The sequence below is a fragment of the Hypomesus nipponensis genome, chromosome 1 (genome assembly GCF_054491055.1).
Source record: "Hypomesus nipponensis isolate SF chromosome 1, ASM5449105v1, whole genome shotgun sequence".
Lineage (NCBI taxonomy): Eukaryota > Metazoa > Chordata > Actinopteri > Osmeriformes > Osmeridae > Hypomesus > Hypomesus nipponensis.
Window position 1 is genome coordinate 9,068,257 of NC_140361.1, and position 16,027 is coordinate 9,084,283.

Sequence of the window (16,027 nt, forward strand, 5' to 3'; positions counted from 1 at the left end):
CTTACTAAGATTAAATTATGTAAAACCCTTTCTTGAGTAGAACATTATAATTTAAATGAATTTAAGTAAGGATGATTTAATATCTTTATATATGAAAATACATTAAAATCATATAAATTGTGTGTTTAAGGAACAGTCAAGTTGAAGGTTTTGTGCATAATCTGTATATTGAATAAAACACATCAATAACCTTTAATTGACCATAAATCTATGAAGAGTCCACACACAACACTGGACTTTTTAGTGTTTCCAGTGAGGCTACTTGTGGCATGCCTGTTGAAGAAAGAGCAATACCCAGTCAGTCAGCTAAAATGAGCAAACAAAATGTGTTATTAAGTCACCTCATCAAACAGAATCAGGCCACTTTGTGATGGAGGCCTGGATTGGAGGAAGCTTTTATCAGGGCAGAAAAACATCTCTGTGAAGTGTTGTGGAACAAAATAAGTGCCATATGCACAACCACACTCATTTCAGTATCAAATAACACAGTGAAAGAAGCAGAACGTATTCACATGACTTGTGGGACCTCATATTTGCCCCAGAAGGATTCCATGGGGTGAATGGCTTCCAAAAATGAATTCCAAAGTTCCAAAGTGATAGAGCTTAAAGATCTGTGCAATGTTCACTGACCTCTTACTTGACCCACAGAAAACTTGGTCAATCACAAATAAATAAAGATGGTGTAGTGTGAAATCTGTAATATGTACTGTAAAGATATGTTTGACAACAATTCAGCATATTGGATAACAGACCGGGAGAAGCCTGTAAAAAAATTCCAAAGGATTTAAGTAAGAATGTATATTTGAGTATCTCTTTATTTAAAAGCATTAGTAATGGACTACATCTCATCCAGACCACAAACATATATATATAAAGTGGGTCATGTTTGTTCTACCAAGAGGTATAGTAAAATACTCTCTCACTTGAGAATCTGTAAAGACTGTAAAATAATTTCACAGAAATCCATTTTACTACTGTTGCACTTACAATCCCACCAAGCACTAATGACAGACAGTAAAAAAAATAGTAATTCCTGCTGCCTCAATGGACACGCTTAGTTTTTTTTCAATCAGAATGAACAAAATAACTGTATCATATTACACTCAACAAGATCTGTGTCCACACTACTGTACTCCCATGTGCACAGCGTTATGTGATAGTAATACTAAACCGATTCCCTAAAAACTAGTCTTGCTCCACACACAACATATACTGAAGCCTCCCTTTCTAAGAGTAATTTCCAAGAAACGTATGCCACATGTATGCCTACTGTTTTTTCCCCGTATTTCCAGAAACTCACGGTGAGAAGTGTGTTTTTAGTAGTACAATCAAGCTGTTTGGTTCCTGAATGTATGAACTTAAGCACAGTGAGAGAGAGCCTAAATGCCTGCCAAGCATCAGTAAGTCAATCACTTCTGCTTAGTTTAACTGAACAGATCTATTGTCTCTTTGGCTCTGTGCTGTGCAGTAACAAATGGTCTTTCATCTCTATGGAACGGAATTCGAAATAAGGACAAAACACTAATTAGAAGGTTTTTGTTCTCTGAGATGTATCTCATATCTCAGATGGACCAAAAACCTTTAGCCACAGAACACAAGCAATGTCGTCCAATGCTGGCTAAACTGATCGCAGGTTTGTTAAGTGTGTGGCTGCACTAAGAGCTACTGCAGATTAGGATACAGTATATGAATTCAACTAAAAAGCTTAAACTTGAGGTATGCAGGTAATTGTACAGATCTTTACATACACCAAATGTAGACAAAACAAATTGACCCTACTGGTTCTGCTTATATTTAAAGGTATTTCACAAAAAATGTATATGATTGGGGGAGGAAGAATGATTAACACTTTTTTTTTTTTACAGAGTTTTTTCTGAACTAGATTTAGTAGGCCTATATCAAAGGCCACATTGGTAGAGCAATATATATATATATATATATATATATATATATATATATATATATATATATATATATATATATATATATATATATATACATTGGACACTTTCGCACACGTACATTCGTTCAGGTTCAAGTAAGAGTGCAAGTTTGTATTCTATGAAGACACAGTCTGAAGAATATAAGTGAAGAAATGACAACTCACTAAATAATTCCTTCACCTAACTTATCAATTTTTAGCAGTAAAATAATATTCAACGTCAATATGTGGCACCACCAAATATAACAATACCTCCAGAAAATTGCAAAACTGTAAGAGCAATGCTGGCATCAACTTACTTTTCGCAGTTCCAGCCTGGACAGAAATGTCAACTGGGGACAGTAGTTTATATTTGCGAACGTACACACCCCTACCACGTGTGACGCTGCTGTGCGAACCAGTAATGGAAAAAATATTAGCATGTTGGTAGGGCGGGGGAAGTGGAAGCGGCGTAAACTTCAGCGAGGTGGGAAGGTATGGAATGTAACCCAAAGAAAGCACAGCACAGGTGAACAATTAAGCTTGTTAAGCTTGACAGGTAAACTCAGATCAAAGCATCTAGGCATTGTGATACGGCACCATTTGACAAAGTAATAAAATTGTCAAAAGTTAACATTACACTTCCGTTGCGTGCAATGTTGCGAATGGTATGGGGGGTAGGTATAGAACTAGCTGGCTTTAGGACCATGGGACAACCCTCCGTTTAACGTACTGTAGCCGCTTGGGAAAACAATATCAGTCTTTTTACCTGAGATGCGGCATGAAATGTGACTAAATATTTTAATTAATGTTCATAGTGATGCAGTAATAGTCTTATTTGGCTATCACCTTGGATGGTGAATTCTCAGAGATGGAGCACATCAGACTGCCAAAGGTAAACCCGCGGATTCCGCGTTGCTGCAATTTACTGTTTTCTCACCGGCCTCTTTGCTTGTACTCTGATGCTTACGCAATAAAGAAGCAGCGCTCATACATTTATAAGAACATGATTAGTTTCAGGACTAAAATAAAATTGTAATTCGGGTTTGACCGCTGGACCTCACAAGACCGGAGGCTGCAAATGTAGTCTATTCAGCCACGTAGCTCACATCTAATTTCCCAGCACTCTCAAATGACGGGAGTCATTGTAAACACCCAGTTAGCACAAATAGCGTATCCGTCTGTTGTGTTGTCACGTCGTAGTGTTACAAACAACATGCATCATGTCACTACCATAAATGTCTTAAATCGTTTGAACCTGGGCACATGCACCCCTCTCCAATCCTTTCTGCACTATAGGTTGAGAATGTCCGACTCATTGACAGAATCTCGCCCCGAAGAGCCACTTTGGGCACATTGTACTTGACAGCAACCCACACCATCTTTGTAGAGAACGAGACCGAGATCCGCACAGAGACATGGGTAGGTTTCGAATTCTAAACTATCAGCCATTATGGATGCTAGGGCAACAAATCAGATTGTGCTGGGGAGACATCCTTGGGTGAAATAATATGACAATAAGGGTCAAATAAAAGGTGAAACAGTTTGTCAGAGTGGTTCATGCTCTGTTTACATCACACCAGGTACTCCACAGTTTAGTATACAGCGTGGAAAAGCTCAGCACAACAGCTACAGGATGTCCTCTTTTGATTCACTGCAAGAACTTCCAAGTCCTCCATTTCATCATCCCCCAGGAGAGGGACTGCCATGATGTCCACATGTCGCTCATCCGTCTCTCTCATCCAGGTGAACACCAGACTCTCACATACTGTGCAGTTCGGCACCATAAAGACATGACAGGTTTGACAAAGTACTCAATGGATGATGTTGTACATAAGCAGTTATGCTGGCTGTATCCAATATTTTTGGTATTCACTTAGAAGATATACAGTATACCACAACAGTTGTCCCAGTTGAGTCATCTCATATTGAGTGTTTTGTTCCAGAGTGTTATGAGGAGCTATACTGCTTCTCCTACAACCCCAACAGTGCCAAGGAGGAGAGGCAGCAGGGCTGGGCCTTCGTAGACCTCAAGGCTGAGTACAGCAGAATGGGGCTTCCAAACTCCCTGTGGAAAGTCACCCCAGTCAACTGTGACTACAAGGTGGATACGCTGGAGGAGATGCCGTTGGTGTTCTCCATCAATCCCGTCATTGGTTGAACTGATAGGCCGACTGTTGTTTTAATTTACCAGCAGTACTAGTTGTTGAGTCAATTCATGAGATGCAAGTGACTAAAATGTTATAATATGGAGGCCGGACTGTGTTTTGTGTGACCTCTTCGCAGGTGAGTGACACATACCCTGCTGATCTGTACGTGCCAAAGTCAGCCACACCCCCGGTCATTGTTGGGAGCTCCAAATTCCGAAGCCGGGGCCGATTCCCCACGCTGGCCTACTACTGCAGAGAAAACCATGTGAGTCTCTCTCTCTTCCCTCCCCTTCTCTCATCATGGGGACCAGTGAAGGTTATCTGTAGCCATGCTGATCACAGACCTCAACTATGCCCTGTCCTGTTCTCATGATTATTATGATATATGGAAGTGATTGAGTCCAGGTCATAGTCCGAGCTGTATCCAGTTCACTTAGGGCTTGGTTTTCCTGGCACTGGCCTCACTTCCCTAGGAAACTAAGGACTCCCCTCTGATTAGTTAATATTTTCTTTTCAATGCACTGATATGTGCAGCAGTACAGTATAAAGACCAGGTGCGTGACCAGTTCTATATACTCTACCACACTGTAGACATGGCAGAGTGAACTTTGACCTACGATAAGCGCATTGCACGTCTTCTCACTTGTATGCATAGGGTTTTCTGGAGGGAAAAAACTACGTTTTTGAATGAATGAAACCATCCTGAATGAAACCCACTCCTGACCCTTTTCACACCACAGGTGATAAAAGGTATTCGAGTAGATGCAAAGTTCTCTTATCTTCCACACATGCATCTGTATACGCGTGGATGTGTGTGTTCATTTTGCTGTGATGGGGTGTGCATGTGTAGATTCATGTGTGTGCTGTCTAGCAGTGACGGCTCTCTAAGAATGACTGTTCCATGTTTGTGCCGTTTGACCAGTTGGAGTGTTTTATGTGCATGAGGTCAGCTTCCCAGGGTCGGGAGCTCCGAGGCCAGTGTGTGTAAAGCTCAGTGATGTTCAGATGAGTTCTGCTTTCTGTTTATGAGCTGATGGGAGCTGATTGTGATGGGAACCACATAGAGGTCTCTACCCTGCTCTCCCCCAAGCCTCTGGGTTTTAAAAGATGAGGTAGCCCACTAGAGGATCTACCAATACACAAATAAGACAATAGTATTTATAGTTGTAAGTGTGTGTTAAAGTCAAATTGTACTTTTCCAATTGAAAATATATCTTTGTTCTGTCGGGCCTCTTACTTTGGTTCCTTTACTGTAACCATAGTGGATTGTGTAAACAACAGTAAATTCCCTTGCACAGTTCCTCATCGCTCTTCCCCTTCCGCCCCCTCTCCCAGGCTGCCATCTGTCGTAGCAGCCAGCCCCTCTCTGGCTTCAGCGCGCGCTGCGTGGAGGACGAGCAGATGCTGGAGGCCATCGTGAGGTCCAACCCCCGCAGTGACTTCATGTATGTGGTGGACACCAGGCCCAAGGTGAGCCTCCCTGGCATTTAGGCAGCTGTCAACAAGCCTGGTTTTAATATACTGTATGTATACAGATGTACTTGTTGAGACGCCATTTGACAGCTGGGATCTCCCAGGACTCAAGTCCTCACACATCCGGGCTTCATACTGATGAAAAGCATGCTAGACATTCCATGAGAACACATATCCAGGGTTGAAGTCCTTCTATTGTGAATGCTCGAGAATATGTCAAGCTTTGGTGCTGAGTATGTCTCTGATTATATCTCTGTAGCTGAACGCAATGGCAAACCGGGCTGCAGGGAAAGGCTATGAAAATGAAGATAACTACTCCAACATCAAGTTCCAGTTCCTCGGCATTGAGAACATCCATGTGATGAGAAACAGCCTACAGAAGATGCTGGAAGGTAATTGAAAAAGCATAGTCAGTTTACCTCCTGTAGTTTTTAATGTTATTGTCTTTAGTATAACCATATCAGAGCGTGGGATTACAGCATCTTCCCTCTCTCATAACTGTACATTACATGCAGACCAAGGAGAACCAATGTGAAGTGAATCCCATCTCTAAACTTGGAAGAACAAAAAGAAAATCAGCAATTTCCAAAACAGAGCTTTTTCCTCTGCTCTCTCTCGCTCTCTCTTGCTTTCAACTTCATTAAACCTCCAAGCCAGATTTTGTATTCATCCTCCTGAATCATCCCACTTTTCTCTGGTGAAGTGGAGCTGGGCTAGCGAGAACCCTGTAGCCTACCACCCCTGTGGCTTTGCTCTGCTGCCATGCAGGCTACGCTGCAACCAGGCATCAGACGGGCCCCATAGGAGTGTTTCTCGGTAATGCACAGGGGTGCTCCAAGGCAAAGCGTAGACTTTGAATCCATCTGGATTTCATTGCCGGACTATTTTGGTTTCCTGGAGCGGATGATTGGGGACCGTATTCCCCTCAGAGAGTCGGAGGGCGTGAGAATGATGGGACTTAGCGTTTGAAAAGTAATAGCTGGCCTTAGCTGTGATACCCCCTGGACCTTGGTCTCTGCTGGCTGGATTGGCAGAAAGAGCCATGCTCCTGCAGAGATGACATGGTAGTGCCTCTCATTCTCATATCGACTGGATCTGTCCAAATGCCAGTTTTGTTTTTGTCTCTCCAAGAGTCTTCCAAGAATAATATAGTTTCTCAGAAGAAGTTAGTCCGTGCTAAATGTTAAAGAACCCAGGTTGACTGAACTCAGTGACCTGCTCTCTCGAGCCCCTGGCCGCACTCTCCCTTGTCAGGTGGGCTTGTACAGTTCAGTGCACTAATGTGATGCTGTAAAACACACATCTATTGTAAACATAACCACACCATAACCACCAAGCTCGGTTTATGTAGCTTTGCCAGCACTCTCAGCATAATGAGCGAAGAGAGATTTGTGAATTTGAATGGAATTACAGATGTAAAAAACATGCCTGATTTACAAATTTTTATTTGACTACTTGTCAACACTTCAGAACCTCGTTTGTCCCTTTGCAATTGAAAGGACCCTTTAAATGTTTGTCTGAAAATCTGATAAGGAAAATGTCATGCCATTGCGTCTATATTTTTATAGAAAACAAACAAGGGAATCTATTAAGCTGCAAATAGATCTGTATTTAGTTGTCTGTCTTCTGTCACACTGTTTTAAAGCTAGGCCCAGTGACATTGTCTAAAATAACCTAACAAAAAAAGTCAATATTGACTCAAGAAAGGAAAAATCATTTTGTATTGCCTAAAATGACTTCCCGTCTTCCAAAACATTTATAATTAAAATGTCAATCATACAAATTAAATATATAAACACGACTAGGCTTCATCTTACAATGTCTATTGAAATGACATGTAACACGTGATAGAATATGGTTGACGTTTGCCTCCACTGAGACAGCTGTGTGTTGCTGCAGTGAGTGAACTGCGGTCCCCCTCCATGTCTGACTTCCTGGAGGGTGTGGGGAGCTCAGGCTGGCTGAAGCACATCAAAGCGGTCCTAGACACAGGCATCTTCATTGCTAAGGTTGGTCTGTAGGGCTAACCCCCACTGTCTGGCTCAATAATTGTTAAACTGTGTGTGCGTGTGCGTGTGCGCGTGCGCGTTTCTATACCGAATGTTTACACTACACTCATACAAATGTATGTGTCTGCAGGCCATTTCAGAAGAAGGTGTCAGTGTGCTGGTCCATTGCTCAGATGGTTGGGACAGGACTGCTCAGGTTTGCTCTGTGGCCTGTGTCCTGCTGGACCCCTTCTACAGGACTCTGAAAGGACTCATGGTATAGCCTTCTCACCTACTACTAGATCTTTTACATATGCATTTAATCCCAACTGCTGTAGCTCCTCCATGAGTTAGTTCAGTAACAAGCCTACCCGTTCTGTCTCATGAAACGTCACGGACGCCATTTAATCTTGCCATCGGGTCTGAAGAGCTGTCGATAGACATGGAGCTGAGGTTTATGTTTGTAACATTTCTTTCAACTTTTTTAGCCATTGTTCAAATTTTCTATACTGTAACTGACACAGAAGCACATCGAGCTCGACACCTTGTTTAATTAGCGGGTAATTGGAGTTGACGAGAGCCTTTTGGGAGGTAACATAAGCAGGTCCGTGCTGTGCTTAAAGTGCCTATTCCTTTGATCATACGGATTTGCTCTGTCTGGCTGGTTCATTGCCAGAAAAGGCCCCTCCTGGATTGAACTGAATGCCATGGATGCCCTACTTTTTGGAATCTCCTAAGACTTAGAAGAAAAGTGCCCCATGCAGGGGGTGAGGAAGTTCACCCTGTCTGTTAACGCAAACTTTGTCCCCTACATTTCCCCCTCTGTCCCGCTGTACAAATAAAACATGGAATGCAAGTTATAAGCCTATAAAAATATGCTCCTCCATGTCCTCGTGACTTTAAAGCATTATTCATGTGTATTCGTTGTCCTCAGGTTCTCATCGAGAGGGACTGGGTCTCATTCGGACACAAGTTCTCCCACAGGTCTTTGGTCCTTTTTTTATATTATGTTGTACTGTACCTTTTTACTTTTTTTTATATGTAGATATGATTGATTCCTTTCAAGATTACAGTACCTGACAGTATGCCTTTCAACATTTGGTGACTTATGTTACCCCCCCCTCACCTCACCCCAACCCCCGAACCTCAACTCTACCCCCCACCCCTCCTCCCCCCACCCCTCCTCCCCCCACCCCTCCTCCCCCCACCCCTCCTCCCCCGCCCCCAGATACAACCACCTGGACGGGGATCCTAAAGAAGTGTCCCCTGTCCTGGACCAGTTACTGGAGTGTGTGTGGCAGCTGATGGAGCAGTTTCCTTGTGCCTTTGAGTTCAATGAGAGGTTCCTCATGGCCATACACAGCAACATCTACAGCTGCCAGTATGGCAACTTTATAGGAAACAGCCAGAGGGAGCGCTTAGAGCTGGGGTGAGTTACTAGAACATCCCGGAACATTATTGGTCCTTGTTTTGTCATGGCCCTTGCAGGAGGAGGGTGTTTTGACTAGTAGTCTTCTTCACAGTACATGTGTCTATGAGATTTCAAATAACTGAAGCACGTGACAAGTCATGTGGTGTTTTTTGTGTTGACAGGCTTTGTGAGAAGACACACTCTCTGTGGTTCCACCTGTGGAAGAACAGGAGTGACTACATGAACCCTCTGTACCGGCCTGACCACAGCCAAACTCAGGGGGTTCTGAGGCCAGATACTGCCCCCTACTGTTTCAAGTAAGCATGCACTTGATTCTCCAAGCTTAGTATGTCTTTATGTTAGAATGTGTTTCCAGGGGATTTTCATGTGACTGAACATACAGGAGAGAGCTTCAGAGTTTATTATTAGCTAATCCATGAAGTTATAATGTGTGTGTGTGTGTGTGTGTGTGTAGGTTCTGGAAGGCCTTGTACAACCGGTTTGACAGAGGCATGCATCCTCGCCAGTCTGTTCTGGACTACCTGATGGCCATCAGAGAAGAGACCCAGCAGCTGGAGGAACAGTTGGCCTCACATGAGGAGGTAAAACAGAAGTCGTGACCATACAGGTGTTTGTGTGTCTGTATATGAAGATACATTGTACTTGTGTGTGGACATACCATATCACTGAGATACCTCGACAGTGATGAAGAGGTATGGAGTTTTCATGTTGTTGATGATTATGAATTGTTCATGTTTGATTTGTAATTTTTTTTAAATATATTTTTTATTTTTTTACATTTGTTGCCAACAGAGAATAGAAGAGCTGGAGAAGCAGGCAGGAAAGAGCCTCCAGATGCAGCCTGACACGTTGGATCAGAGCCACGCAGTCTGGGCTCTTCACCCCCCAGACATTGGCCTGGCCCTGGCCAACACCCCCCAGGACTACACCGGGGGCTTTCTCTGCAGCAGCCCCTGCCAGCTGAGGGCACCAGAGAGCGCATTGCTCATCCTGAACAAAACCGACCCTGACCTCTCCACCAACCAGGAGTCAGGCATAGCAGACATCAGCTTCTGCTCTCCACCCAGCGAGGACAGCGTCAAGGACCCTGACTCTGATGAGGCTGCCTACTCGGCTGCCTGAGCAGAATGCATATTAGTGTAGCATTGCTGTTAGCAAAGGGAGGGAAACCTGTTGCTTCAGCAACACTCCAATGGGCAATTGTGCAATTAAAATTACACTGTCTTTGTAATGCAATGAGCCATTTAAAGTAATTCCATTTGATCCATTTTTTTTTCCATCTAACTTTTTAGCTTTATAAAGGGAAATTATATTATTATATATATATAGTGTGCAATATGTTGATATTTCTAAATTATATTGTGAACAAAACATATTTGAATGAGACAACAAGGTCACTGGAAAGCAGTTCCTCTGTACCCTCAAACTCAATGCATTATAAGCCAAATTGGTCTCTGACTTTTTCTTGTGGTAATCTATCCAAGTGTTTCGTTACCAATCCATCTGGTCTGCTGGCCTCATTCTGCACGTTGTAAATCACAAGGCTACTGCTGCCAGCAGACCCCACACTGTGGAGTACTGGCATGCTGTCATTGCATGCCGGTCCAGTCTCACTACTCATTTGTTACTCTCCTCCTCTCCCTAAGATTCTGTGTGTTAGCAAACTTGAAAATTATTCCATCTGTCATTCTGTCTAGGTCACATTGCCTGTGTCTGAACTGTCCTTCTACCTATAATCTTTCACCTTTGTTAAAGAAGGAAAGGAAGAGTTTTTGAGATACAGCCAGGACATAAATTGGGAGGGAAAGAACATGGTCTGTGTGCCATTGGTGACAGCTGCACATGGACAAATGATCATGATATGGAGTAATGAAGCATATTTAAACAGCACATATTTCACTTAGATCAAAAGCAAGGAATTGTTTCTATGTTATTTAAATTATATATGTATTCTTGTTGCATGTAAATGTAGGATGCAGTGTTTACAATCTAATATGAAGGGTGACTTTTATGGACCAGTACTGTAAATTATAATGAATTGAAGTTGCTATAAATTGCCAAAAAGAATTCAAAAGCATTCTGCTCTGGAACAATAAACTTGACGACACGGAATGTCGCACAATTATTTTTTCCCGTATTTAAACCCATGGAAGTAGGCCTACTATAAAATCCTTCTTTAGTAAGGGATTCCCTTTGGTTTTTTCATCAATAATTTTCAAGAATGCACGATCAGGAATGGTTTTCAAAAGTCTGCTTGACACATTACCAGTCCTTGGAGTCCACGCCTACTTCCTCAACGTCATTACTTTACGTGATGACGTTTTATGGAAGCTTAGAAATGACAGCTGTGTTGATGTCGGTATTTGGATTATACAACTATTTAAAAGTTAGTTTTAGGGCCCCAACCTTTCACTAAAAGAATAATTTTGTAGATTTGAAAAAATACATTATTAAACTGTAACCGCCTTGTTTGGCTAACGGTAAGTCAAGGTTTAAATTAAAAGCCATAGCAAGCATGCTGGGAGACGAATTTCTTTAGCAAGCTGCATGCTAACTGCACAGGCAGGTGTGCCCAGTGTAAACAGAGGTTCATGAAATTGCTATAAGCAAATTGAAAACATGCATTTCATTATTATTAACTAAATTATATTATCTAGACGACAACCTCCCTGAAAATGACATTGAATTCCTTTGAAGGGGGTGGGACGGTCTGGGACTTCTTCCCTAGCTTGCTAAGCAGAGGTACATGCAGTGCATGGTGCCTGCATTGTGTTAGCCAGACAGCTAGCTGCCCAAGACTGTGTCATGCAAGCAGTTAGCTTGTTAGCTGTTGCTTACAGTCAGTAGCAAGCTCATACACTGCCCAGGAGGTAGTGATGTATTCATGTTCTGGCTGGACATCATTGTCATCATTGGACTTGGATTGCAGTTTACATATGCAGGTTGCTGTTAGATGACTGTAGGTCTGCAGGGGGGAAGTCTGTAGGCAGTTCTGTAGTCTGGCCTTGATGTGTACTGCAGCTACCAGCCATTCAGTCATATGGGAAACTTGGCCAACAACTACTTTTCCTGTTCCCTGAAAGATCTGACAATTTGTCCGAATTGTTTAACTCATAACTATCCAGGTATCTGAGGTATCATTCTTTTAGGAGAGCTTTGTGTGTGTGTGTGTGTGTGTGTGTGTGTGTTGTTTGATGCCTTGTATGTAGAGGTGGCACTATGCCTGCCGCTACTCTGGATCATAGCCAGAGAATCTGTGAGGTGTGGGCCAACAACCTGGATGAGGAGCTGAAGAGGATCCGGCAGGTCATACGCAAGTACAACTACATTGCCATGGTGAGTAGGCACAGCTGGAGGAAGCACATGAAGAGATAGCCAAATAATGTCTGATTAGTTTGTACCTTTGGCACTGTAGTAGATGCTGTGGCAAGTGGATTAGACTTTTCTATCTGCGTTGTGTTTTGTTCTGTTTACAGGACACAGAGTTTCCAGGTGTGGTTGCAAGGCCAATCGGAGAGTTCCGAAGCAATGCTGACTACCAGTACCAGTTACTGCGCTGTAATGTGGACTTGCTGAAGATCATCCAGCTTGGCCTTACCTTTATGAATGAACAGGGTGAATACCCACCAGGAACCTCAACGTGGCAGTTCAATTTTAAGTTTAACCTCACGTAAGCAGAACTCCCCTTTCATGATGTCTGACGAATGCCTCAGTATTGTCTAGTTTTGCATCAAGAGCTGTCTTTCCATTGTACAATCATGAATATAATCTGATTTCAGGACTTATGGTCACTGAAATGCCAATACTTTGTTCAGGACTGGTGTCACTCTGAACTTTAGCGTGAGATAAAGTAAATGTGTATTATAAAACATTTCTTGAGGGGCACTAAGACAAAGGGAATAGCTTTTAAGAATCAAACATTTTTAACATGTGCTTTTGTAATTATTTGTAGTTTCTTATGGTATTTCTGAATTAAAGTTATAATTGAAAAGGTGTGTTTATTTTGATGTAGTATGTCTGCTATTAGGATGTGGTACCTGAGAACTGGTAACAAAGAGGGTGTTTATAGTTCATATAAGTAAGTTCACACTGGGGTCCTCGAAAGTGATGTAAACATTCTAGTTTATCTGCAGCACTATCTGTAGGTCTATGTAGGCAGCTACTGTGACAACATGTCACTTGCTTTTTGTCTTGCGCTGTTAATGACATTTCCTCTGTTTACTTTGTTGCTTAATCTCTGCTGTCAAGCAATACAGCGTGTACTGTCTTGTATTTTCTAATCTGTTGTTTGTCTTGGTGCTGCACTTGAGGACCATTGGAGTAACATTGGCTTTGTGAGAATATTTTGTCGTTTTCATATGCTATCTAATCATGTTGGTGACATACAGCTAAATACATGATCACTAGTGTAGGAGAGTGTGTTCACATCAAGCCACATCCGCAGTCCTGCATCATTTGATGTGGAAGCACAGAGAGGAGCTCCACTCACTGATAGCAGCACAATCTCATTATATCTTCAATACTTCCTGTTTTCATATATTGTCCAGCTATGCCATTTGTGTATCCCTTCGTAACAAGCCTAAAGCTAACCAATACAGTGTGCCTGCTGCCCTAGAATAATGACTGTATGGGTATGATGTGATATTCTGCATCTGTCTGTTGGTCTCCTGGCAGAGAGGACATGTATGCCCAGGACTCCATCGAGCTCTTAACCACATCAGGGATTCAGTTTAAGAAGCATGAGGACGAGGGCATCGAGACGCTGTACTTCGCTGAGCTGCTAATGACCTCCGGCGTGGTTCTGTGTGAGGGGGTCAAGTGGCTCTCTTTCCACAGGTGAGCCTTCACTGAAATCAACAGTAGACAGAGCCAATGTAGGTCGGGGTCTTTAGTTGAGTAAAGTAAAGATAAGCGTGTCTGAATTTGACGTTGTCGTAGTGTCCACTGAAGCATTGCTTTCAAAAGTCATGAGCTTGGTATTTTGCTTCAAACTAATTTTAGACTGTTCTCTTGACAGTGGCTATGACTTTGGCTATCTTATCAAAATCCTGTCCAACTCGAACCTGCCTGAAGAGGAGGTGGATTTCTTTGAGATCCTTCGTTTGTTCTTTCCCATCATATATGATGTCAAGTACCTCATGAAGAGTTGCAAAAACCTAAAGGTGCCATAAATACACTCCTTGTTTTGAAAAAGTAAATCTCAGCCTCCTACGAAAGCAGACTGTACCAAGAATAATGTTCTCGTTTGCATGTTGTGAGATGAGACCTTGTTGACTAACAGGTTTTTTTGTACGAGTGGGAGTGATTGACAGGTGAGGGTTTGATTGACAGGGAGGCCTGCAGGAGGTGGCAGAGCAGCTGGAGCTAGAGAGGATCGGCCCCCAGCACCAGGCCGGCTCCGACTCTCTCCTCACTGGGATGGCCTTCTTCAAGATGAGAGAGGTAGGCCTTCAAGCTGTCTGCGGATGCAAGTGTGTGTGTGTGGGGGGGGGTTTCTATGCTGTTAATGTGTACGTGCTGTGTATGGCGAAGACATCCACGAGGATAGAAAAAGGAAAGAACAGATGTTTTCAAACAACTGTTTTACTGGATCCCTGCCCCTCCTAAAGACCTCCATTTGTTTCCTCCTAGATGTTCTTTGAGGATCATATTGATGATGCAAAGTACTGTGGTCACTTGTACGGGCTGAGCTCTGGCTCTGCCTACGTCCAGAATGGAACGGGCAATGCCTACGAGGAGGAGGCCAACAAGCAGCCGTCATGACATCACTGTGATCACACCCTCGCCGCCGCTGAATGACGTCCTCAGTCAGTGCGGCATTGATGTCACTTTACGATCATGGAAGAACAAAAGTATACGCGTCGTTTAAAGTACTCTTTTTCATAAGCTTTATTCACTTTAGATGGTTGGTGAACGTGGTTATTCGGAAAACAAAATCACAGCTGTCCAGACATACCGTAGGTGTGTGTATGAGTGGAGTCTTTTTTCATTTTTTTCCTCTTGATGGAAGCAGCTTAAAGGGACTGGTTGGTTCATTTAGATTTCACATGAAGCGCTTGGTGGAAAAATAGTGGGATTTTAGTTTTTCTAAAATGTTCAGTAGGAATTTTGCACTTTAAAAGCTCTAACCAGATACCTGATTTTATACAGAAAGCTGAAAGTATTTCTGGTATCCTCTTTGTTGCCTTCTCTCTAAGTTCACATTTATTCACTTAACATACCCTATATCCTTACTATGAAAACGACTTTTTTATTTATCTATGTTTTTTTCACCAAGCTCAGGCTTAATAATAGCTACATTTTTTATGTTGTTTTAAAACTTTAATTTATTGTGATGTTTGTTCTTGTGTGACATTGAATAGTTGACCCATTCAACACTAATATACCGGTCAGCTACATGGAGAAATGTTATTCCCTGATAATAGGATAATGGTTTGTTGCCTTTGGAGAGGAGAGCTTTTTTTGACACAGGTAATCACAGGTACTTCATTGGCCCCGCTGGACTTGCACTAATTTTACCCAGAGTAGTTGGGTGAGCACCAATTTTACCAGAACTAAATTAAAAACTAAAGAGCTTACCTGCCTTACAAAACATGATGACGAGGCTACCATGTACTTCTGTATTGAGACTATATTTTTCATTTTCATTTTTAAAGTGACTCGACTGTTTTGTAGAGTTTTAGTACTGTATGAAGAAAAAAAGTTCTGAATCTTTTACACATTCAAATACCATTGCTTCTTAACATACATCTTAACCAACATAAGAACTTTATTCCTTATTTCAGTGGGATTCATATTACATGTACTGCTGGTTTTTTGAATGAAGCACATTTTTGTGCTGTCTGTCGTTTATTTTGTCATTTTGTATTGTATTGCTTTACATTTCATTCATGCTGCCTAATACAGCCGCATGTACAAAATATGTTTGAATAAATGCAGTGTTGTAGACAAGTATCTTGATCTTCTGTAGAAATGTGTGTTTAAGTGTGTGTACACAACTTATTAACCTCTGAGTGTCAGGATCTTTAAACAAAAAGTATTGTCTTTGATAATCACTCACCCC

At 42.2% G+C, this 16,027-nt stretch overlaps 2 protein-coding genes across 2 annotated transcripts; both read left to right on the forward strand.

Annotated features, from left to right (window-relative positions):
- The first annotated feature begins 2,386 nt into the window (after positions 1–2,386).
- Positions 2,387–10,411, forward strand: mtmr7a (myotubularin related protein 7a). The gene is made up of 15 exons (XM_084683262.1): positions 2,387–2,450; positions 2,740–2,816; positions 3,221–3,343; positions 3,505–3,667; positions 3,868–4,025; positions 4,208–4,336; positions 5,407–5,541; positions 5,804–5,936; positions 7,444–7,553; positions 7,684–7,809; positions 8,467–8,516; positions 8,761–8,961; positions 9,126–9,260; positions 9,419–9,545; positions 9,757–10,411. Exons 2-15 carry the CDS (start codon positions 2,793–2,795, stop codon positions 10,084–10,086), a joined length of 1,944 nt encoding a protein of 647 aa, XP_084539388.1. The 5' UTR covers positions 2,387–2,450; positions 2,740–2,792; the 3' UTR covers positions 10,087–10,411.
- An 875-nt stretch (positions 10,412–11,286) lies between these two features.
- Positions 11,287–15,918, forward strand: cnot7 (CCR4-NOT transcription complex, subunit 7). The gene is made up of 7 exons (XM_084683284.1): positions 11,287–11,444; positions 12,174–12,300; positions 12,441–12,634; positions 13,639–13,800; positions 13,982–14,126; positions 14,296–14,406; positions 14,596–15,918. The coding sequence occupies exons 2-7, from the start codon at positions 12,184–12,186 to the stop codon at positions 14,725–14,727; spliced, it is 861 nt and encodes a 286-aa protein (XP_084539410.1). The 5' UTR covers positions 11,287–11,444; positions 12,174–12,183; the 3' UTR covers positions 14,728–15,918.
- Positions 15,919–16,027: the final 109 nt, after the last annotated feature.